This window comes from Rhinatrema bivittatum, chromosome 3, assembly GCF_901001135.1.
Source record: "Rhinatrema bivittatum chromosome 3, aRhiBiv1.1, whole genome shotgun sequence".
Lineage (NCBI taxonomy): Eukaryota > Metazoa > Chordata > Amphibia > Gymnophiona > Rhinatrematidae > Rhinatrema > Rhinatrema bivittatum.
Genome location: NC_042617.1, coordinates 383,878,247 through 383,903,912, shown reverse-complemented (window position 1 = coordinate 383,903,912; position 25,666 = coordinate 383,878,247). Strand labels below are relative to the sequence as shown.

General features: G+C 45.9%; 1 protein-coding gene across 3 annotated transcripts in view; it reads right to left on the bottom strand.

Annotated features, from left to right (window-relative positions):
- The window catches only part of COL12A1 (collagen type XII alpha 1 chain), a 359,822-nt gene that overhangs the window by 239,081 nt on the left and 95,075 nt on the right, over positions 1 to 25,666 (bottom strand). For 2 of the 3 annotated variants that reach the window (XM_029595614.1, XM_029595613.1), the window contains 5 exons: positions 24,819 to 24,875; positions 21,684 to 21,947; positions 21,329 to 21,493; positions 20,107 to 20,280; positions 6,584 to 6,874 (listed from right to left, as the gene is read on the bottom strand). The exons of the other annotated variant lie outside the window; for it this stretch is intronic. In XM_029595614.1, the coding sequence (XP_029451474.1) occupies positions 6,584 to 6,874; positions 20,107 to 20,280; positions 21,329 to 21,493; positions 21,684 to 21,947; positions 24,819 to 24,875 (951 nt within the window). The remainder of the gene's footprint in view (positions 1 to 6,583; positions 6,875 to 20,106; positions 20,281 to 21,328; positions 21,494 to 21,683; positions 21,948 to 24,818; positions 24,876 to 25,666) is intronic. 3 annotated transcript variants of the gene reach the window in all.

Genomic DNA, 25,666 nt, shown 5'->3' with positions numbered 1-25,666 from the left:
CTCTGGGCTCCACTAACAGGCCAAAATTGACTTTGCAGCACATTTGACAAGCACAACAGACTGATGTGCTCAGGGTGAAGGAGAGAAATCTGGGGACACACGCAGTCCATCAGAGCCCCCCCAGACACTCAGTTGCTAATCAGAGAGTGGGATTGTTTATTTGTGCAGAATCAGGTACTATACAGAGAAAGGAAAGATACCAATTCAGGTCATCCCAAACCACTGTGTTTAGCACAAAAAGTCCACAGAACTGTGCTACAGTTTTTCCATGATGATATGGGGCATATGGGGATAGAGAGGGTCCTATAACTTGTGAGGGACAGGTTCTATTTGCCTAAACAAGCACAAGACATTGTAAAACATTGTAGACAATATACTAGTTGTATAAAAAGAAAGACCCTACCACACAGAGCAGAGATGGTAAACATTACTAGTCAAGGCCTTATGGACTTGGTGTGTATAGACTTCTTGACTTTAGAAATAGACTCCTAGCATAAAGAAAATATTCTGGTTGTCATAGACCATTTCACCAGGTATGCACAGGCATATCCCACCAAGGACCAGAGAGCAGAGACTGTTGCCCGAGTATTATGGGAGAAATTCATTGTGAGCTATGGACTCCCAGCATGGATACACTCTTACCAGGGGAGGGATTTTGAAACAAGTCTCATTAAAGAGATGTTGCAGATGGCTGGGGTTAGGAAGTCACACACCTCTCCCTATCATCCCCAGTGAGACCCCCAGCCAAGATGTTTAACAGGACACAGTACACAGAAACCATCTTCTGCCCATTGGACAGTTGGTATTTCCCCTACAGGAACTCCAAGCTATAGCTGAACCCCCTCTACCTTGACCAAGAAGAAGGGGAACAGTAAGACCTGAGACCCAACCTCATTGGACGTTTGACAGGAATCCCCATCGGGAACTAGTAGGGACCTCTCAGTATCCACTGGAAGACAGACATAGTGGATATGATAATGAGAATTCAGAAGGAGAGTTAGGTGGGGGACATATGAGTTTCACCTGGGAGCCACTTTGGAGAGACCAAACCCCTAACCAACAGACACATGATGGGGACTTAGTAAGAACGTTCCTGGGGTTGAAAGCCCAGGAGAGGGAAATCCAATAAGCCTTCCACAGTAATGATAGGAATAAGGGTGGTACAGAGGGCAAGAGAGGGATGGACAGCCTGGAACAAGAAAGGGAAAGAGGTGCCACAGATCAGATTCACCCCCAGAGAGAAACAAAAGCTACAGTGGCCGAGGAATTGGTTCCACTGCCACTCCGAAAGCCCAGAAGGACAGGTAGGTCTATGAAGCCCACAATAATGATCACTTATGATAACTCTGGAAACCCAGTGAATGTTCCCCTGACAGTAGCAAACAAACAGGTGACAGCCTATTACCCAAAAGTAATGAAGAAGTGCCTTGAGACTTAAGTTTAAAGGGGAGGTGCATGCAAGAGAGTGGCTTCTTGTTAAGAACAACAAGAAATTTAAGTGGGGGAGAGTAAACCCCACCCCCCCCCCACCCCAAGGGAGAGGGGGTAAAGAGCATGATAACTTTTAAGTGAACTGCAGCAGAGAAAAAAAGCAGACAATGCAGCTATGTAACATGAGCTGCCAGCCCAGGAAACCTAGAATGAGATTGAAAAGGTGGCCAGACCCCTTACTGTGAAGGTGCTTCAATGTCCATTGAATTGATGAGTCAGAGTTTCAGGTGGGGGATTTGCATGACACAGCCCCTGAATTCTGTTGGTAACTTGCAGTGAAATATCACTTTAAATCAAAGGATAGCAAAATCTTAAATTACAGAACTATGACTGGAAAAGTCCTACATTGGAGAATTCTGAATGAAAGAAGGATTTATTAGAGAAATGTACTAAAAAAAAAACAGTCCTAGGAAGCAAACAGATTCTCACCCTGACAAACAAGGGGAGTCAGACCCTTAGGTAACCAGTTCTCAGACAAGAGAAAAAGAAGGCTAGGCAGGATGGAAGGGTGTGCACACATATGCTTGCCATAGTCCTTCCTGGGTCTTGGCCTTTTGGCTGAGAGAAAGTGACGCATCCAGACTGGGTAACAGTGAATGACTGGCCATGAGCTTAGCAGAGTTAAATCACTGAATGCTGAGACTGCGGCGGGTCTGAATCACTAAATGCTAACTAAGTCATGAGTCCAGTGGAGCTGTAAATCCAAGCCAGGAAAAATCCTCCTAGCAAGAGAGAAGAATCAAAGGACAGCAAGTATCCAGAGGTGAAGGGGCCCTGGGTCCCCCTTGAGCAAGGGGACCCAAGTGCCAGATTGAACGGTCCCCCAGGAGGGAGTGGACACCAGTGGCAGATCTGTAAGTGACCCCGAGGCCCCCTTGAGCAACGGCAGATCGAGTGGTCCTCCAGGAGGGCATGGACCATGTCAGTTTGATTGGTTCTCCAGGAGGGTATGGACACCAGCGGCAGATCAGAAAATGACCCTGGGTCCCCTTGAACAACGGCAGATCAAGTGGTCCCCCAGGAGGGCATGGACCCCCAGCAGCATTTCATTAGGCAGAGTTAGGTCCCCCAGGAGGGTGTGAAACTCAACGACAGACTGGGAGGTGGAGTCAGGTCCCAAGGAGGGCATGGACCCCAGCATTGGCACAGACCTTTCAGAGGATCGGAAGTGGCACCAAGGACATAGCAGCGGTTTAGATACACTGGACCCCAAAGGCCAACACTGCCTACCAGCCCAGTTGCAACTTTTCACATGGGTGAGACTTGGGAATAAAAGGAGGAGAATAATAACACTTGATTAAGCGGGAACTCAAGAGGTCCCTTCTATTCTATTTGGTGGTATACTGTGGGAGCCAACAATCCCAAATTGCCAAATATTAAATGTTCTTGCTACCTTGTAGAAATGTATATAGTTGTGTGGCCTGAGACTATTACCCACCAGTAGATAAGTGTGTGTGGTTTGACATCCTATTAGTGATGTACATAGTCATATAGAAATGTATATACTTGAACAGTCTAATAAACCTATATATATATTTGTACATATTGCCAGCCTTGTTCACAGTCCCTTTTGTTTCCTGTGGTGAAGGGAGGGAAATCCCACCCACTAACACTTTCTTCCCCAAGTGGAGGCACCAGGCGCCAAAAACATGAGGACCGAAAGAGTCTGCCCTAGGGGGCTCCAGCCCATCAGTCTGGACCAAGGAATGCCCTTCAATATAAGCAGTCAGGGGGGTATTACACGTAGTAGGTTTATTTTAAATCCTTCGTGCATACTTGCACGCATGATTTTAAATTTTAGTGTATAGGCTCAAGCATGCTTGTTTTAAAGTTACCGTCTTAGGTTCTACACTGTTATTTTGTTCAATCATTGATTCTTCTTTTGTAAATCTTCTTTAAAGAGGTAACCACTAGGCTGTTAGAAGAGGGTTGAACTTGTAGTAGAATTTGTTGCCAGAGGATGTGGTTAGGGAAGTTAGCGTAGCTGGGTTTAAAAAGGTTTAGATAAGTTCTTGGAGGAGAAGTCCATTAATCAAGTTGACTTAGGGGCCGATTTTAAAAATTGTACATGCGCAGGGTACATTTGTGCGTGCTACCTGGCGTGCACAAATGTACACCAGATTTTATAACTTGCGGGACCGCCTCGGAACCACCCCGGACCGCCCCCGGACCGCCACCATGCCCCCGGGCCCGGACCACTCATTTTTGAAAGCCCCAGGACAAACGCGCGTCCCGGGGCTTGCGAGTGCTGCCGAGCCTATGCAAAATAGGCTCAGCGCATGCAGGAGTAGGTTTTCTGGGGTTACGCCCATAACCCTTTGAAAACCTACCCCTTCGAGAATAGCTACTGCTATTATTAGCCTTAGCAGCATGGGATCTACTTAATATTTTGGGTACTTGCCAGATACTTGTAACCTGGATTGGCCACTGTTGGAAACAAGATGCTAGGCTTGATGGACCCTTGGTCTGACCCAAAATGGCAACTTCTTATGTTCTTATGTAGTGTTTCACTTTTCACTCATGCTCATGTTACCTCTTCTGAACTGAAACTAAGTTGCAGACACACACAATAAAAGAAGTAAAATGTCTAATATTGTAATGGTCTTCTAGTAAAACATATCTAAGGTATATCATTGATGACATCAAAGTTAAGCCAAATAACTCTTTCCATGTAAGCCTCACTAATTTTTAGTGTTAGAATCTCAAAAAGTAAAGCTTAACTTTCATTTTGATTGCCAAATTATGTTGCTTTTCCCATCTGTAATGTGCAAGATTGTAGCCTATGTATGAGGGCAGTTCTTTAAATCCTAAGGGGCGGATTTTAAAAGCCCTGCTCGCGTAAATCCGGGCGGATTTACGCGAGCAGGGCCTTGCGTGCCAGCGCGCCTATTTTCCGTAGGCCTGCCGGTGCGCGCAGAGCCCTGGGACTCGCGCAAGTCCCGGGGTTTTTTGTCGGGGGCGTGTCGGGGGCGGGGCCGATCGACGCGGCATTTTGGGGGCGGGACGCAGCGTTTCGGGGGCGGGCCCGGGGGCGTGGTTTCGGCCCGGGGCGGTCCGGGGGCGTGGCCGCACCCTCCGGAACCGCCCCTGGGTTGCGTCTCAGCGCGCCAGCGGGCCGCTGGCGCGCATGGATTTACTTCTCCCTCCGGGAGGCGTAAATCCGTGGACAAAGGTAGGGGGGGTTTACATAGGGCCAGGGGGGTGGGTTAGGTAGAGGAAGGGAGGGGAAGGTGAGGGGAGGGCGAAAGAGAGTTCCCTCCGAGGCCGCTCCGATTTCGGAGCGGCCTCGGAGGGAACGGAGGCAGGCTGCGTGGCTCGGCGCGCGCCGGCTGCCCAAAATTGGCAACCTTGCGCGCGCCAATCCTGGATTTTAGAAGATACGCGCGGCTATCTACTAAAATCCAGCATACTTTTGTTTGCGACTGGTGCGCCAACAAAAGTACGTGAACGCGCATTTTTTTAAAATCTACCCCTAAAAAAATGCGCCGAGACGCAACCTGGGGGCGGTTCCAGAGGGTGTGGCCACGCCCCCGGACCGCCCCGGGCCGAAACCACGCCCCCGGGCCCGCCCCCGAAACGCCGCGTCCTGCCCCCAAAATGCCGCGTCGATCGGCCCCCGACACGCCCCCGACAAAAAACCCTGGGACTTATGCGAGTCCCAGGGCTCTGCGCGCGCCGGCAGGCCTATGGAAAATAGGCGCGCCAGCGCACAAGGCCCTGCTCGCGTAAATCTGGGCGGATTTACGCGAGCAGGGCTTTTAAAATCCGCCCCACATAGTGCAATATTTGAACTAGAATTTATAAATGCAATATTTGATAATCATAAGCTTCTATTGTTTAGTTAAACTTACAGCAGTATTCTTAAGTATAACTCTGGACACATCAAGGAACCTCTCTACTGGCTGTATTAAGAGGAGCATAACATATCAGTACTGATTTAAAATGAGCTGCAGTGAGATGCAAAATCCCAGTTGTCCAAAAAAGTTCATTTTTCAAAATTCTGAGACTACACAATAAAAAAAGAATCCCCATGCACATGAGTATGTGGAACTAATTTACAGGCTGGATTGCATGAACCTGAAGCCCAACAATCCATATTTCATTGGAAGGCAAGCATAAAAGCTAGGCTATCCCTGAATCCTTAAGACGATAATCCTAGATATTGCACATATGCTGGGATACTGAAGTAGTACCTTAGCATTTCCAAGTTTTATTTTTTAAGCTGTGGGAGGTTAGTGGCAACTGTTGTTTCTCTTGGGTGCCTCTATAAAGAAAATGATTTCCTTTCTTAAATACAGGGTGATTGAAAAGTCACTGTGCACCTACAGTACACTAATGAAATTACTCTGAATAAAAAGAGAACTGATCATTATACTGACAGAGGTTTTTGAATTATAAAAAGAGAAGAGGGTAAGCTGAGAAGGTCCCTGTGCATGGCAAAAATCACGAAAGCCATTTCCACCAGGAAGGGGGCTCAGGGCTGACCCAAGAGAGGTGAGAGACTATGATAAATCAGCATGCAAGAGTCCCTGCCCCTGCTAAGGTCCTATCCAAACCTCATTCCCTCCCCCCTCAGTTCAATCTCTCCTCTTACATGCATCTGTCTCCTCTTTCCCAGCTTCAATCTAATTTCTGACTGAATGGGACCAGGAGTTCCTATCCCCATGAGACTATGGGGCCTCTCATATTCAGACCAGATTGAAGAAGGCAGAGGAGGAGGAACAGAAACATGAAAAAGCTGATTTTTTTTCCTTCCAGGGGGATAGGGAGAGGATTAAAGGCCCCAATATGGGCCCAGTGTGGTCTCCCTAATTCATCCCTGATGGGGTTGCTTTCTATGGTATAATTGGGATTTGCAGAAGTGCCCAGGAATTTATTAATCGCCTGCTAATAGCATTTAGTCTCCTTACAATATGAGTGAGGCCCATCTCTGAACTCCACTCCATGTGCACAAGCTCATGATACACGTCATAGCATAACACTTGTTATAGATCAAAATCCTGAATCAAGCCCTTAGGCTTAAAGTAAATAGATATACCACATGCAGGATACTTGACAATATTGCAAAGGTGTCTTTTTCAAAAGAACTTACCCACTCGAACTTTCACCGCCTGTGTCTTTTCCATGGTTGTGACTGGCTCACTGGCTGTCAGTGCCTTCATGGCAAACAAATTAATCTGGTACTCCGTATCTGGCGAAAGATCTTTGACATTTACAGTATTTGTTTGTGGACCAACGTTCAATGCATGTTGTTTACTTCCTGCCAACATTGGAATGAGTAGAACTCTGTAGCCCGTCACTTGGCTAGGAGATGCATTCCAGTTTATCCTCATAGATTTTGCTTGGATTTCTGTGACAACTAAGTTTGTAGGAGGCTCCACCACTAAACATTAAGAGGAAAAACACAATGTCAGTAAAATAGTAAGGGGAAAACAGAATGTATGTCAAACTGAGCAAGACAAACTGAGATCAACATGTGGGAGGAGAGTGGCTACCCTGTTCTTGAAGGCAGAAAGTGCAATAGTCTGGCTTTATCACAAATAAACTGGGAGCTGAAAAAAATCAGTTTCTTATTAAGAGGATTTAACCATTATCACAGTAGATTTATTTCAGGGCATGTGGTTGCAGTTTGTTATAACCGAAGTATAATCAAAAGGGGGTACCCAATCAAATAATCAGGCAGCAGGTTTAAAATGCAAAAAAAGAGCATCACTTCTTTAAACAATGCATACTTAAACCATGGAACTTATGGCTATAGGATACTGTAGAGGCAAATGGTTCAGTATATTTTTGGAAGATAAGTCAATGACAAGCCATTAAACCTACAGTAACAGCAAGGGATGTGATGCCTGGGTCAGTGCACTCCTAAATTCTGACTGCTGTAAATTCGAAAGTTATGACAGGGATGGTCCATTTATGTCCTGTCTTCTAAGCAACTGCTATTTGCCTCTTTTGGCGATCAGATGCATTCTGTTTATTTATTTGCATTAAGGTTAAGCCTTTCCATTGGTATCTCAAGGTGGAAACTATATCCACTTTAATTTGACAGCATATCAGCTCTATCGCTCTTAAGTAAAAGGGGAACCTTATACCGCCAAATTAGAGATGTGCACAAATATGTTTTGGTTTGTTCATTTAGTTCGTTGGGACCCATATTCATTTCATTAGTTTCAATACAAAAACAAAATGTGTTTATTCATTAGAGTTGCATTTGGTTTTCCATGAAAACCTATGTGGTAATTATTACAGTCTATTATAGGCTCTAGAATGGTGATTTTTTTTTTTTTTATTTTAATGAAATTTGTGAGAAGAAATCATCAGAAGGGGAAAAAAACTGCAAGGTATTTAGAGTGCGGCAAAGTGGCATCAAAAGTGGCATAAATATAAATGTAAGGCTCTGCAAAGGGGTACCAGGCTTACGGGACTAACAGGAGTTCTCTAAAGCAATGTGAGTGAAGCAAAGAAGCAGTAAGAGGAGGAAGAACATCCCAAGGTTTAAAAAGAGGATGGCTACCCAACAATAGTGTCATGAACAGACTTGATGGCATCACAAGAAGCAAAGTGGCACCAAATGTGGCATCAGGAACTTAAGGCACCATGAAGGGGGAATGAAGCAGAAAATATGGCAGAAAAAAATCCCAAGATACAGATAAAGGGACCAAGAATCAGAAAGAGTGGTATCAAGATAAAGAATTCAAAAGCATGAGAGAGGTGCACTGCAGCACCTCAGATTGACAAGAAGTCATAAAAACATGACATAAGCACATAACATATACCATACTGGGTCAGACCAAAGGTCCATCAAGCCCAGTATCCTGTTTCCAACAGTGGCCAACCCAAATCACAAGTGCCTGGCAAGTACCCAAACATTAAATAGATCTCAAGCTACTATTGCTTATTAATTCATAGCAGTTTTTGGATTTTACCTATAAGAACATATCCAAACATTTTTTAAACCCAGTTACACTAACTCCTATAACCACATCCTCTAGCAATGAATTCCAGAGCTTAACTATGCCCTGAATGAAAAAGAATTTTCTTTAATTTGTTTTAAATGAGCATCTTGCTAACTTCATGGAGTGCCCCCTGGTCCTTCTTTTATCCAAGAGAGTAAATAACCGATTCACATTAACTTGTTCAAGTCCTTTCATGATTTTGTAGACCTCTAGCATATCCTCCCCTCAGTCGTCTCTTCTCCAAACTGGACAGCTCTAACGTCTTTTGCCTTTCCTCATAGGGCAGCCATTTCATGCCCCTTATCATTTTGGTCGTCCTTCTCTGCACTTTCGCCAGTGCAACTATATCTTTTTTGACATGCGGCGACCAGAATTGCACACAGTATTCAAGATGCAGTCTCAACATGGAGCAATACAAAGGCATTACAAAAGAGGACTTCCTAAAAGGCAATACAAAGAGGACTTCCTAAATAATAGTATCCCTAAATTATCGACATCTCACCAATTCCTACTATCAGGACTCCACAACTGCTCAATCAATTTTTGAATCCATAAGTTCACTATATTACTCTTATTGTATCTATAAGGTAGATTTGACAGGTCATCTCTACTACGTTAAATAGTTAAATTGTATGTACATATTATATTATATTATATTTATTATTACTATGTTAAATTGACATCCGGTTTTATTGTTCCTTATGTTCTACAGTTCTATGTAAAGCCCCCATCAGCTGTTGGGCAGTTCATCGTTTTATGTAAACCGGAGTGATTTGTAATTCCAACAAGAACTTCGGTATATAAAAATTAAAAATAAATAAATAAATTAAATTATGAATCCACTGTTTTATTCACTATTCCCTTCTTGATAATTACTAACATTCTGTTTGCTTTTTTGGATCCCCGCAGCACACTGAGCCGACGATTTCAATGTTTAATCAACTATGACACCTAGATCTCTTTCCTGGCTGGTAACTCCTAAGTGTTACGCTTGGGCTCCGGACAGGAGTCGTGCACACCACCCAGCAGGGTGGCTCCAGGTGGAGAGAGACAGGAAGCTCGAACAGAGTCAGGTACCAGGCTGGGTCAGGGCAGGCAGCAAGAATCAGAGTCTGGGTTCAGGCTGGGTCAGGGCAGGCGGCAAGTGGCAGTGTCTAGAACAGGCTGGGTCAGGGCAGGCGGCAGTCAGCAGTGTCTGGGTCCACGCTGGGTCAGGGCACAGTAAGCAGGGCAGGGCAGGTCAGAAGGCCCGTAGGCCACACACACACACACACGGAAGGCCCGTAGGCCACACACCAATAGCGGGGCAAGGCAGGTCAGAAGGCCCGTAGGCCACACACACACACACGGAAGGCCCGTAGGCCACACACCAATAGCGGGGCAAGGCAGGTCAGAAGGCCCGTAGGCCACACACACACACACGGAAGGCCCGTAGGCCACACACCAATAGCGGGGCAAGGCAGGTCAGAAGGCCCGTAGGCCACCCACACACACACGGAAGGCCCGTAGGCCAGATATGGAAATCGAGGAAGAAGGCCAAAAGGCCGCACAAGGCAAGGCAAGGAAAGGAAAGGCCCGAAGGCCACGCAAGGCAAGGCAAGGCAAGGATAGGCCCGAAGGCCACGCAAGGCAAGGCAAGGCAAGGATAGGCCCGAAGGCCGCGCAAGGCAAGGCAAGGATAGGCCCGAAGGCCACGCAAGGCAAGGCAAGGCAAGGATAGGCCCGAAGGCCACGCAAGGCAAGGCAAGGCAAGGATAGGCCCGAAGGCCACGCAAGGCAAGGCAAGGCAAGGATAGGCCCGAAGGCCACGCAAGGCAAGGCAAGGCAAGGATAGGCCTGAAGGCCGCGCAAGGCAGGCTAGAGCAGGGAGCCCAGGTGAGCTCGATGCCGAAGCACCGAGGCATCTGTCAGGCAGGGTTAAGAGGGCACACCCAGAGCATAGAGTGGACATAGGAGATGGACTGGGCCTGTCAGGAAAGCCAGCACTAGAGGGACCCCTGGTGGTGAGGCGGTAGCACAGCAGCCACAGCCGTAACAGTACCCCCCCCTCAAGGCCTCCCCCTCCTCCTGGATCCCATCTGTGCAGGAGGTAATCAAGAATACCGGGAGACCACTCCGGGGGTGATGCGGCAGGTTCAACTCCTTTCCGAGGCAATAAGGCAGTCCAGAACCCCACCTGGGGTGACAAGGCAGACACAACCCCAACCTGGGGCAGAAAAACAGTCCATAACCCCTCCTGGGACAAGGCGGCAGGGTTAGACCCCTCCTGGGGTAGCAGAGGCGATGCAGATTTCCATAACCCCTCCTGGGGTGACAAGGGGAACACAAACCCCACCTGGGGCAGAGAAATAGTCCGTAACCCTTCTTGAGGCGATAGTAGGACCGGTCCGGACCCTTCCAAGGTCGGCATCAAGACCGGTACAGGCCCCTCCAGGGGCGGCAGCTGGGTCAGTACAGCAGGCTCGGATAGTTGAGTAACAAAGTCAGTTGGCAGGACCGGTTCTGACCCCTCCGGGGGCGTCAGCAGGACCGGTATGGACCCCTCCAGGGGTGGCAGCAGGGCCAGTTCAGACCCCTCCAAGGGCGGCAGCAGGACCGGTACGGACCCCTCCGAGGACGGCATCAGGGCCGGTACGGACCCCTCCGAGGACGGCAGCAGGGCCGGTACGGACCCCTCCGAGGACGGCAGCAGGGCCGGTTCAGCAGGCTCAGTTAGAAAGTCTGTTAGTGGTACCGGTTTGAACCCCTCCGGGGGTGGCAACAGGACCGGTTTAGCAGGCTCTTCTCGGGGTAGTGCAGCAGGCTCGGACCCCTCTTGGGGCGATGAAGCAGGTTCGGACCCCTCTCGGGGCGTTGTAGCAGGCTCGGACCCCTCTCGGGGCGATGAGGCAGGCTCGGACCCCTCTCGGGGCGATGAGGCAGGCTCGGACCCCTCTCGGGGCGATGAGGCAGGCTCGAACACCTCTCCGGGCGTTGTAGCAGGTTCGGGCCCCTCTCGGGGCGTTGTAGCAAGTTCGGACCCCTCTCGGGGCGTTGTAGCAGGCTCGGACCCCTCTCGGGGCGATGAGGCAGGCTCGGACCCCTCTTGGGGCGATGAAACAGGTTCGGACCCCTCTCGGGGCGTTGTAGCAGGCTCGGACCCCTCTCGGGGTGATGAGGCAGGCTCGGACCCCTCTCGGGGCGATGAGGCAGGCTCGGACCCCTCTCGGGGCGATGAGGCAGGCTCGAACACCTCTCCGGGCGTTGTAGCAGGTTCGGGCCCCTCTCGGGGCGTTGTAGCAAGTTCGGACCCCTCTCGGGGCGTTGTAGCAGGCTTGGACCCCTCTCGGGGCGATGAGGCAGGCTCGGACCCCTCTTGGGGCGATGAAACAGGTTCGGACCCCTCTCGGGGCGTTGTAGCAGGCTCGAACCCCTCTCGGGGCGATGAGGCAGGCTCGGACCCCTCTCGGAGCGATGAAGCAGGCTCGAACCCCTCTCGGGGCGATGAAGCAGGCTCGGACCCCTCTCGGGGCGATGAAGCAGGCTCGGACCCCTCTCGGGGCGTTGTAACAGGCTCGGACCCCTCTCGGGGCGATGAAGCAGGCTCGGACCCCTCTCGGGGCATTGTAGCAGGTTCAGATGGCAGAGTAGCATGGTTAGAGGTAGTGTGCATGGAAGACACAGATTGTACTGCCGTGGGCTTGATACCTCGAGCCAAAGTCTGATGCTCCTGATTTTGTTTCTGGAGGAGCAGTTTAGAGAAGGCACAGGCAGTTCTAGGACGTCTAGGGAAGGTGCTCGTTAGTGTCCACTTGGCAGCTGTGGGAAGCTGAGCCCTGCTAGCGTTAATCAGCTCTCTCCGTTGTAGAGAAACCTGTTCCCGAGGCTCTAGCACTGGTCTCACAGAAGCCTTCTTGGCCAGGTAAGTCCTGGGTTTTTCTACCCACAAACTGCCAGCAAAAATGTCTGTTTTAGTTGAGCCAGAAACAGAAAACTGGTTAGGAGAGCTGATAGCTTTTTCTAATGGCACAGCTGGTCCTTGAGCAGAACAACAGGGGCAGGGTTTGCCTGGTGGTAACAAACACGGGAGACAGGAGCATTTCCACCACCCTGGTTTAGGAGCCAGACAGTTCAAACACTCCTGATAGACAGAGACATTTTTCTTGTTGCAATTATTGCATGACCAGTGTTCCTGACCAACAAGTTCACAGGCTAGACAGTTCTGATAGCTTGGGTAATTCAAAGTTTGACAGGAATTGCAGGTATAAAACTTTAAAGAAGGAGGCATCTTGAATTAGTGAAAAGTTGACTCACCGGCAGGACACAGACCTATCTCTTCCCCTGGAAAATGTGATGGCTTCGGCATACTGTTACGCTTGGGCTCCGGACAGGAGTCGTGCACACCACCCAGCAGGGTGGCTCCAGGTGGAGAGAGACAGGAAGCTCGAACAGAGTCAGGTACCAGGCTGGGTCAGGGCAGGCAGCAAGAATCAGAGTCTGGGTTCAGGCTGGGTCAGGGCAGGCGGCAAGTGGCAGTGTCTAGAACAGGCTGGGTCAGGGCAGGCGGCAGTCAGCAGTGTCTGGGTCCAGGCTGGGTCAGGGCACAGTAAGCAGGGCAGGGCAGGTCAGAAGGCCCGTAGGCCACACACACACACACACGGAAGGCCCGTAGGCCACACACCAATAGCGGGGCAAGGCAGGTCAGAAGGCCCGTAGGCCACACACACACACACGGAAGGCCCGTAGGCCACACACCAATAGCGGGGCAAGGCAGGTCAGAAGGCCCGTAGGCCACACACACACACACGGAAGGCCCGTAGGCCACACACCAATAGCGGGGCAAGGCAGGTCAGAAGGCCCGTAGGCCACCCACACACACACGGAAGGCCCGTAGGCCAGATATGGAAATCGAGGAAGAAGGCCAAAAGGCCGCACAAGGCAAGGCAAGGAAAGGAAAGGCCCGAAGGCCACGCAAGGCAAGGCAAGGCAAGGATAGGCCCGAAGGCCACGCAAGGCAAGGCAAGGCAAGGATAGGCCCGAAGGCCGCGCAAGGCAAGGCAAGGCAAGGATAGGCCCGAAGGCCACGCAAGGCAAGGCAAGGCAAGGATAGGCCCGAAGGCCACGCAAGGCAAGGCAAGGCAAGGATAGGCCCGAAGGCCACGCAAGGCAAGGCAAGGCAAGGATAGGCCCGAAGGCCACGCAAGGCAAGGCAAGGATAGGCCCGAAGGCCGCGCAAGGCAGGCTAGAGCAGGGAGCCCAGGTGAGCTCGATGCCGAAGCACCGAGGCATCTGTCAGGCAGGGTTAAGAGGGCACACCCAGAGCATAGAGTGGACATAGGAGATGGACTGGGCCTGTCAGGAAAGCCAGCACTAGAGGGACCCCTGGTGGTGAGGCGGTAGCACAGCAGCCACAGCCGTAACACTAAGAACATAAGAATATGCCATACTGGGTCAGATCAAGCCCAGCATCCTGTTTCCAACAGTGGCCAATCCAGGCCATAAGAACCTGGCAAGTACCCAAAAACTAAGTCTATTCCATGTTCCTAAGATAGAACCTAACATTGTGTAACTACAGCAAAGGTTATTGTTCCCTATATGCATCACTTTGCACTTGTCCATGTTAAATTTCATCTGCCTTTGGAAGCCAAATCTCCCAGTCTCGCAAGGTCCTCCTGCAATTTAACATAATCTTCTTGAGATTATGCATAATTTTCTGTCATCCGCAAATTTGATCACCTACTCATCATACCCCTTTCCAGATCATTTATATTAAAAAGCACCAGTCCAAGCACAGATCCCTGAGGCACTCCACTGTTTCCCTTTTTCCACTGTGAAAACAAACCATTTAATCTTACTCTCTGTTTCCTGTCCTTCAACCAGCTTGCAATTCACAAAAGTACATCGCTTTCTATCCCATGACTTTTTAGTTTTCTTAGAAGCCTCTCATGCGGGACTTTGTCGAACACCTTCTGAAAATCAAATTCACCACATCTACCGGTTCACCTTTGTCCAAACGTTTATTCATCCCTTCAAAGAAATGTAGGAGATTTGTGAGGCAAGACTTCCCTTTGGTAAATCCATGCTGGCTGTGTCCCATTAAACCATGTCTATCTAAATGTTTTGTGATTTTATTCTTTATAACAGTTTTCATAATTTTTCCCAGCACTGAAGTCAGGTTCATCTATCTATAGTTTCCCGGATCACCACTAGAGCCCTTTTTAAATATCGGGGTTACATTGGCCATCTTCCAATCTTCAGGTACAATGGATGATTTTATGAAAGGTTTCAAATTAATTGCAATAGGTCTGAAATTTCATTTTTTCAGAACCCTGGGGTGTGTACCATCTGGTCCAGGTGATTTACTACTCTTCAGTTTGTCAATCTGGCCTATCATATCTTCCAGGTTCACCGTGATTTGGTTCAGTTCATCTGAATCATCACCCTTGAAAATTGTCTCTGAAACAGGTATCTCCCCAACATCCTCTTCAGTAAATACCAAAGAAAGAAATTGTTTAATTTGTCATGATGGCCTTATCTTCCTTAAGTGCCCCTTTAATCCCTCAATCATCTGACAGTCCAACCAACTCCCTCGCAGGCTTTCTGCTATGGATATATTTTGTAAAGTTTTTACTGTGAGTTTTTGGCTCTATGACCAACATTTTTTCAAATTCTCTCTTAGCCTGTCTTATCAATGTCTTACATTTAAATTTGCCAATGCTTATGCTTTATCCTATTTTCTTCTGATGGATCCTTCTTCCAGTTTTTGAATGAAGATCTTTTGGATATAGTAGCCTCTTTCACCTCACATTTTAGCCATGCTGGAAATCATTTGACATTGCTTCCACCTTTCTTAATGCGTGGAATACATCTGGACTGTGCTTCTAGAATGGTATTTTTTAACAATGTCCATGCCTGATGCACACTTTTTACCTTTGTAGCTGCACCTTTCATTCTTCTTAACTATTTTTCTCATCTTATCAAAGTTTCCCTTTTGAAAGTTTAGTGCTAGAGCCGTGGATTTACTTACTTTCCTCCATCCAGTCATTAATTCAAATTTGATCATATTATGATCACTAATTTCAAGCGGCCCCACCACCATTACCTCTCTCACCAAATCCTGTGCTCCACTGAGAAATACAAAACACAAACTTCTGTTTTTTGCCTGCTTTTCTGACTACCTATTCAATACAGACATACAAACACACTAAATAATATATCTCAATAGTTTACTTCTCCTCAATACTTTTAAGTTTTAAAAATGTCCCCAAGCAGTACTTACTAATTCTTTTCAGCCACCAGCAAGGTCATCCTCTCCTCTCAGTGCTCCCACTGGATTATGGGTTACTGAGCTCTTCCTTTGCCTGAAGTATATCCTCCAATGGATATACTTCAGGACTGCACATACTATCTACTGTCGTGTGGATTGAGATAAGTGCATTCACTAGTCATTGCATACTGAACAGTGTCTGCACTTACAATATAGCCCTATATGGTGCATATTAAGAGTTTTAAGCAACCTATAATTAGACAAGCCCGGTGCTCTATGGGCTTCACAATATAAGCCAACAAGCATACTGTGGCAATATATGACGGTTGCAAAACACACTTATGCACAGAGTTCTTCATATAACTGAATCTACTATTGTATGCCAGGAAGATACAGGCAGAAAGAAGTTAAAAACATGAAGGTGTAAAATCTGCAGATATAGCAGCAAGGCTGAGCAGCACAAGGATCTGAAGGTGTAGGATGAGGGGCATAACATTAAGGCAGAGTGGCATGGGAGATACCAATTATCCCACTGGAGCATACAGAGGAGGATGCTTCTTCCTGTCGAAGTATGGCTGCATCTGACTAATCCACCAGTACAGGAGGATATGTTTGTGTCATGGAGTAAGCCATGCACGTCATAGATAGATAGTAGAAAGGTACCCAAGGTGCAGTATAGTGGAACTGCATGTGGGTCATGAAATCATTTACAGCTCATGAGGTGGTGCCACAAGTGTGCAAAAGAATGGATAGTAGCGGGAAGAGCAAGAGATGGCAAGAAGGTGTGTACCATAGATGAAAAATGGTATCAAAATCCTGAGGAGGTTTTTCAGTAAGTTTGCAAAGCAATGTACGGCTAGGGCATAATGAAAAGTGGGCAGGAACTGTAGGGGAAGGATATTTAGCAAGAACCTTGAATACAGCTGGAGTAGTAAGAAACACACTCAGGTACCAAAACCGGCTTGGAATGGCAGTGGCAGCAGTGGTGCTGGTATATCTTAAGAACTTGAATGGTAGGAGCAGAGCAATGCAGCAGGCAGGGTACCTGTTTTATCAACCCCAAAGGTGTTTGCTGGTTCTTGCACATGCACAGAGCAGCAGAGCGAGCAAGCACCATAATGTGGCAAGAATAGCTTGGAGCTGCAGCAGCAGAAATAGTATTGGTTAATAATTTTAAAAAATTGGAATGGTAGGATCAGAATAACAGAGTGAGGAGTGTAGCTGAAACACCCACAAAGGTGTGTTGATGTCAGTTTTAGGTCCATGTAGCATTTAAGAAGTACCTTTGCAAGTAGAAAATATAGCATTCCTAGGGACTGCAAAGTTTATTGGAAATAATTAAGGATCCTGAGCCTTGCTAAGACTGTTTTGATATGGTTGGAGGATGACATGCTGAAGCTGGAATTATCAGGTCCCAGGGGTTGTGGTTGGAGCTAAATAGGCTTAAATAGGATACATCAGGACTGAATAGATATGGTGGAGCATAGGATGCTGCAGCTGGAAGTGTCAGGCTACGGAGGTGATGGCTCGAGCAAGACAGGCTCATGCAGGATACATCAGGCATGAGTGGATATAGTGGAGCATGGGATTCTGCATCTGCAGCTGGAAGTGTCAAGCCATAGTGGTTAAGGGTTGAAAATGGCATGCCATAGCTGTAATAGACAGGCCTCAGTGGTAATGGTTAGAACACGGCGTGCCGCAGATGGAAGTCTCAGGCCATAGAGGTTAGGGTTTGAAAATGGAATGCCATAGCTGAAAGTGACAAGCCTCAGTTTGGTGGATGGGGACAAGTCAGGGGGGCAGCTGGGAATGACAGGTCCCAGTTTAGTGAGTGGGGACAAGTCAGAAGGCAACAGGCAGGCCAATTGATCAGTGCATGTTAGCCCCTGTGATCTTGGTAAGGGTAAGGCAGATGGATTGAGTCAGTGCATCTTGGCCCTTGTGATGTTGGTAAGACCAAGGCAGGTGGATTGTGTCAGTGCTTGTTGACGCCTGTGATGTTGGTAAGGGCAAGGAAACTGGATTGTGTCAGTGCATGTTGGCCCCTGTGATGATTTTGGAGACATGGGAGTAGGAAGCATGAGATGTGTGGCCCAAGTGGCAATGTTGGGGACACAGCAGAAATCAGCATGGTGTTTTGGGGCTTTTGGATTGGCTTTTTGAGATATGGAGGCAGCAGCAGTGTGGTTGTTGTAATGTAGCCCAATTGGGGGTGTTGGTGACACAACAGGACTCTAATGGTATGCTGTGCCCCTTGGATTGATTTTTCGAGCCGGGAAGGCTGAAGCAGTGTGGTTGTTGAAGTTTGGCCCAACTGTCAGTCCCCCAAGTATTGGGGACTGAGCAGGATATCCAGCATCCAGCAATATCCAGTCACTGGATATTGCTGGATGCTGGATGTAGACCCTATTGCTGTTGAGGCACGGCAGGCAGGCAGGCAGAGCAGTCAGCTACAGGACCTTCAAGTTCCTTTCATTCATCTTGCCACTTACATGACAATCTGGAAAGCCAAGCAAAGGCAGGTTCATTTTAAGGAACACTAGCTTCTCCATCAAATGTGGTGACAGCCTGGAGCGATGAGGGTTATGATGTCTCCTGTCATGGAAAACATTCTTTCACTGGGGTCACTCGTTGGGCAAGAGAGATAGCGCTGAACCACTGCCAGATGTTGGGATTGTGGTGCCAATATGCCAGCACATCTGTCTCCATGTCCTCAATGGTCTCTGCGAGATAGCCTGTCACTGAGATTTGAGCTGCTGTCTCTTTTGCTGGTATCGGACATGTGTATTTCTTCCCAGTGGCTTTTGCGATCCCCTGGGACAGAAGTGAGGATTGTTTCCGTTTTACTGTGATGGAGGGAATGCTAAGAGATGAACACAAGATGCTGCTCCAATCTGCACTACTGTCTGACCTGACCAATGATGGTGTTTCCTCCTGTGCTACATCCCTCCTCTGCCTCAACCTCTGGTACTCTAGTTTATAGACGTCCTCTGTCAGCATGCTCTTCATATGTGTCAGATTATTGGCCTGCAATGCGAGTCTCCCTTTCACATGTGGATCACATAAAGTAGCGAGCATGTGTATGGGGTCTGTGGTTTTATGCTTTACATATTAATATAATCATGTACAGCAAAAGGGTAATTTTATAACAGCCTCCATGGGGCTGAAGTCTGCATGGCATATACCCATTCAGGTGCAAATGTGTGTACATGTACATTTACATACATACTTTTGAAAATAAAAGTATATGCTCAAATGGTTTCCCTGCCCCCAACTCCATGCCTGGGAGTTCATGTAAAAATATGCACAAAATCATTTCCATGCATACTTTTACATGCACAACACCGGGGCAATTCTCTAAAATGCTATTTATATGCAAAAACATGCATTTTATACATGTAAATGCTTTTGAAACTCTGGCCCTTTAAAGGGAATGTATTTTTGAAGGTCACATTTACTCTTTCTTGAAGCTGAGGATCCCCAGGTAATGCTGCCATATGTTTCTGCTATGAAGATCCCAATGAAAAAATGTATATATTCTGGAGTATTTTAATAAGATATTTCTATAAAAGAATATCCAAGATCTGGATACATTGCTTTCACATGGTCCTTATGAGAAGTTAAGTCTCATATTAACACTAGATGTGAACCTAAAAGGGCATATTCAACAGTACTGACTTTAGCAGCACATTTGTTTCATTCCCAGTATGCTGGGAAGGTAGGCTTGGTGTTTCTGCTTTCTACCACAGACCATAACATTTAGGAACTCGGACCCTGATTTGGAAAAAGGTTTTCTCTTAGGCACGGAATGAGAAGATATATTCAATAAATCAGTCCTAGCATGTCATATCAAGGGTCTTATTGAAAAAGAACTTTAGTCCATTTGTGCCTAGGAAAAAATAGTTCTGGAAGAAGGCCCTATGGGGCAGATTTTTTAAAAAGTATGCCTGCCATCGTTCCCTCCGAGGCCGCTCCGAAATCAGAGCGGCCTCGGAGGGAACTTTCTTTCCGGCGCCCCCCACCTTCCCTTTCCTTCCCCTAACTAACCCGCCCCCCAGCCCTAACTAATTCCCCCCCTACCTTTATTTCAAAGGTTACGCCTGCCCGACGCATGCCATGTTCCGGTCCGGGGGCTGGTCCGGAGGCCGCGTCCACGCCCCTGGAACGCCCCCCGATAACGCGCCGGCCGCAACACGCCCCCGACACACCACCCCAGGCAAGCCCCGGGACTGACGCTCGTCCCGGGGCTTGAACGCGCCGCCGAGCCTATGCAACATAGGCTCGGCGCGCACAGGGGGTGGAAGGGGCAGCTTTTCGGGGGTTACGCGCATATCTTACACGCATACCCCTTTGAAAATCTGCCCCTATGTGTATAGGCTGTACGCTGTATTAATACTTTACAAAACATCTTACCTTCTTCCCCACTAACAAGGTCACTTAGTTGTTCATCCACTCCTGAGCACACTTGAGAGATGATTTCGTTCTGGATATCAACAATTGCATCAAAATTGGCAACATTGAAAACATGCTTCAGTGAGGGTAAGGATGCCATCTGTTTCAGCTCTTTAGCGTCTGCTGCTTTGATTCCTAGAAAGGTATTGATAGTGTTTTAAATGAGAGCACACCATTGGGGAAACAAATCTGTCCTAGACATTTGTAGTGACTTTCACGAGTCCTAATTACAAATATACAATGTATTACTTCTGGGATGCAGTTAGCATCTTTGATTCCCATACAATGGCCTTTTTCTTCTCTGATGAATATGCATGAGAGATTTGCATAGCATTTGGGTAGTGTGCATGCAAATCTCTCTCATGTATATTCATTTGCAATATTCTGAAAAGTTGATGGTTTGGTGGCCTTTTATAACCGGAGTTGCCTAACTCTGCAATTAGTTTTTAAAAATAGCCCAAAAATAATATACAGTATATGAGAGATTTACATGCACACTGCATCAATGATATGCAAATCTCTCTCATACATATTCATTAGGGATATCCTGAAAACCCAACTGCTTGTTGGCGCTTGTGGACTGCAGTTGCCCACCAGTGTTCTAGAGGGCAGAAGCCCTCTGTGCCCAGTACAGATTATCCCCAAGCCTTAGCATAAGATTTGGAGGTAACCTGCATGGAGCAGCAGTTATTGCCCTAAGGAACTTGCTGGGCAGACTAGATGGACCATTTGCCGTCATTGCTATGTTACTCTGTTATATGTTAAAAGATAGGGGATATGATAGACACGTTCAAATAAATAATTATGCACCAGAAGCAAACCTTTTTTTGAGGAATGGAAGTTCTAGAAAAAGAGGTCATGATCAGGCTTTAAAGGGGTAAACTAACGAGCAACATTCTAGGAATATTTCTTCCTAGAAAGGATGATGGATGTATGGAATGGACTTCCAAGGGAGGTGGTGGAGGAAAAAAAAAACAGTAACTGAATTCAAGAAAGCCTGGGACAAGCACAAAAGACCCTTAGTTGTGAAAAAATGAAGGGAAAGCCAGAAAAACACAGGGATCTGTGGTCTGCACCGGGAAATAAACCAGGCAGACTGGATGTGTTAGCTCGTTTAGAAACAGAAATGCATGGCTACTATAACTAGATAACTGTGAGTTTTACTGCAATCCCTTACACATACCCAAGGAGAAGACTTCAACTCCTGCATTGCGAAGCTCTCGGGCTGGAATTTCTACCTCATCTTGGGATTTTCCATCAGTGATGATAATTGCTACTCTGGGGAATCCTTTCCTTGCGCCAGCAGATTCAACGAAAGCGTTTCTAAGCAGGTAGTCGATGGCTTCACCTAAGATTTAAAAGCATTTACTGTTTACTTTGCGACTTCAATATGTTTAAGCAAAAAAAGAGGGCTTAACTTATCAATTTAAAATTGTAGCATGCGAGTGATATAAAGGAAGTTTTGATTAAGCAACTGTTCTGCCAGCCGGTGTTAATCCAGTAAACGTTTTGCACCGCTAAAAGAAGAAAATGGATACCTGTCATCGTGTTGCCACCTTTGTAAGGTATTTTTTTAATTGCAGAGATAAGGTCTTTCTTTCTGAAATATTGGTCTAAGTTAAATTCCGTCCTTGTGTCAGAACTGTACTGGACAACTCCAACCCTGCTCTTGTCTTCGCCAATGTCAAAAGCAGATACAAGAGAAACCATGAAGTCCAAAATGTATTTAAAGTTATTTCTCCCTACGCTCCATGAGCCATCCACAAGAAAAACCAAATCCGCCAGTGCACTGATGGAACATTCTAGAGGAAAAGAGAGCACAGAAAAAAGTGTTTAACTTGCAGACCTTGTAAATATTTCTTCAAGTTATAACTCTATGGTTATTATCATCCAATATGCAATAAAAATAAATTCTACACATAGCACTCTATATGTTTAGATTTGGGGAGGTACAGTTATGTTTTTGTGATAAGGGCTGCATAAATGCATAAATGCAGTAACTATAAAGCTAGTAAATTAACACTCAATGGCATGTCATTAACATGGGTCATTGACATGAGCTAATTAACTCCTGTTAACGATCGATGTTAATGCACTTCATTACACTGGCCTCTAAGCTTGACAAGATTTGGGAACAATGTAAATTTAGTTAAGCAGTAGGAATAGTCACACAAAAGGCCCAGTTTTATAACATGGCTCTTAGGGCTGAAGTCCGCATGTACAATGTCACGTAGACTTCAGCCAGAATTTACAAAGCTGACTTACACACGTATACCTGCTTTGAAAATTAGCCAGTACGTGTGAACCCTTATGCATGTGCACCTGCATGGGAGCACATGTACATTTTCTCATGTATGTTTAAGAATATACTTTGATTTTAGAAAGTATGGGGTCGATTTTCCAAACCGCGCACCAATTTTATGACATGTGCATGCCGGCACACACATGTTATAAAATCCGATGTCCGCAAGCACATGCACGCTGGATTTTAATATCTGTGCGTGCATGTGGAACGCGACTCACATGTGCGGGGGGGGGGGGGGGAAGGAGGGAACTTCCCTACACCCCGGCCTAACCTTCCTTCCCTTTCCCCTCTCCACTCTGACCCCTAACCCCTACCTAGCTATCCCAAATGTTTTTATTTCACTACTTGCTGCTCCTCCGGAGCAGAAGTATTTTCCACATGCCGGCCAGTTGCCAGCACGCGCTTCTCCGGGACAGCAGCTGTCCCGGCCATCCTCCATCCTGCCCCGCCCCTCCCTGCCCACACCACACCCCCGGCCCACCCCTTTTTCAGGGCCCAGCACTTGTGCGCATAACAGGGGTTACACGTGTGGCTGAGCTTGTTCTAAAATGTGCGCAGCGCGCACAAGGCCCAGCCACATGCATAACCCCTGGTTTTTTAGCACATGGCCCTTTGAAAATTTACTTGCAAATGTATAAATGGTTTCTCCACTCCAATTCTGCCTCCAGGAACACTTATCTCAACTAGATGAAAAGGTAAGCATGAAATTGCTTCTGCGCGTACTTTTATGCACATAACCCTCCAGGGTAATTTTCAAAAGTTCTATATACACGTGGAAAACAGCATTTTACATGTGTAAATGCTTTTGAAAATTCACTTATAAAATGTTTTGATTTGGTTCAGTCATTCATTTCTTCCTTTTTTAGAGGGGGCATGTTTTTTCGATCTGGTTCATTTGTTTTAAGTGTTTATACATGTAAATGCCATTTTATGTGCATAGAATAAGATTTCATGTACATATATTGTACTTACATGCATACAAATTTAATTGTATGAGCTTAAAAAATGTACATGCATAAACAATGAATATGAATGCACATGCTTACTGAGCAGTTAAGAGTACGGAAGGAAATGTAGATTTCAAGAGGGCAATAATGCAACGCCACAAGGAACTTGCAGGTTTGTGGGCATTTTCTATCCATGAATCTCCAAGCTAATTTTCAAAGAGAAATTCCCTGGGGAGTTTCCCTTTGACAATGTGGCCTGGACACTCAACTGTGGATACAAAGCACCTATATACTTTGCATCTGCACTGAAATAGATACAATGTGAGTGTCCAAAATTATGCATGGGGATTCCAAGATGAAATTGTTGCATGAACTTTCCTGTCCCTATGTCAACCCTTCCCCCAGCACCACCCATTTTTAGCATGGGTAAAAGCATGCACGCTTTCATCCAGAGTGCATACTTTTAGCCACATTCCTGGACAGCAATAATCAAACTGATTTTAGGTCAATTTGCCCCTTTCAAATAATAATAAGCATGACCCTGGTCAAGTCCCATCTCCTTGTGTCCCAGTTCACCCACTATAATCAGAATAGCCTTGTTCCTTTTCCCACTTCAAAGATTGTGTGTAGTTCAGGAGTCAGAAATGTGCTATAATGCCATGGACCACAGAAAGTGACTGCATGTATGTTTCTGGAGTATCCGAAAATGAATTCCAACTCATGAAGAGATATATTTACTAAAAGACACCAGCAAAAGCATTCAATTCCTATGAATTCTTCTTACTGAAATTACTTTCTTAAGGGGACATCAAATGTAGAAAAACCTCTGGAGTAAATCTTCTACAGAAAAGGCACTTTCAATGTGCCATCTTGGGAATAGGAAGTGTCTTCAACACTTTATTGACTTTGACTTGAGCAATTGATATCTTCTTCATAAGATATTGATGAGGATTTTGATGCTTTACAAACATCAGGACTATGATTTCACATTGAAAGTGGTGTTTTCTCTGGAAGATTTACTCCAGAGTTTTTTTCCATGTATGATGTCCCCTTAAGAAAGTAATTTCAGTAAGAAGAATTCATAGGAATTGAATGCTTTTGCGGGTGTCTTTTAGTATTAAGGTTATAAAATATATTAGATCCTGTCTGGATGAAATGTCCTTGTCATGCAGGTTGCTATTAGTCTAATTAAACAGGTTTAGATTTAGAATAGTTCACCAAAACAAAACCTTTCCTCCACTTTCCCTACACTGTGTAAAGAAAGGTTTTTTGTTACTTCCTAATCACTTATGCTATTTCAGGATACGGCACTACAGTTTTTCATGCTGAGTAGTACATTTTTTATGACTAAAAGCAGCGCCAACCATATTTAATTATTAAACTGTTTAGCATTTCCATGAAAACATAAAACAGATTCTTACTTGGTAACTCATCTTTAGGTTTTGCTTCATCAGGTCTCAATGGACCTCCTGTTTGAACTGAAAAAAAAAAAAGTAAAATCAATGACACTGATATATTTCAAACAGGAGCTTTCCTCTTCCTTCTGGGTTCTTTCTTGAAAGCCACTGAAATAGCCAACATCTTTTGAATTAATGTGATTGATTAATTCATCAGATTTAATTGAGTCAGATGCATCATTTCCAATTATTTTTAATTCATTCTCATCTATAGTTTTATCTCCTAAATGTATTTTGACTTCTGCAAATTTTGATGTGTTTTTAAAATATTTTTTGTTTATACTTAAGAATTTACTTCATTTGAATTAATGAATATTTATATTTAATAATTTGACTTAATCCATGCTGGATGGAAGGGGATTCTAGGTCTTTTAATCATGGTGGTAATAATAGTCGCTAGAGAAAGCTTCTATGAAACATGAAAGCATTTACAAAAGCATTTACAAAAGCATTTCCAAGCCTTGAATAAAACCTCACTTATCAACACAAACTCTTATGCAATAACTGGATCTAATTAAGAATCCACCTATCACAAACTTACACTCAATATTACCTGCTGAGTTTTTATCATATCTTCACCACGCACTACTATGTCATATTTATTCTCTTGGTTACTTATTCTACCATTTCATATTTATGTACCGTCACATCCATTCAAATAGTATGGCAGAGTAAATAAATAAGCCTATCACATTAATCAGATGAAATGTAAATATTGCTTTGTTTAACCTCTCCCCTCTTCCAGCTCCAAGTTAATTTTCCCTGTTTTATTGTAACTTTCTCACACCCTTTAATTGATTCACTGTATTTAA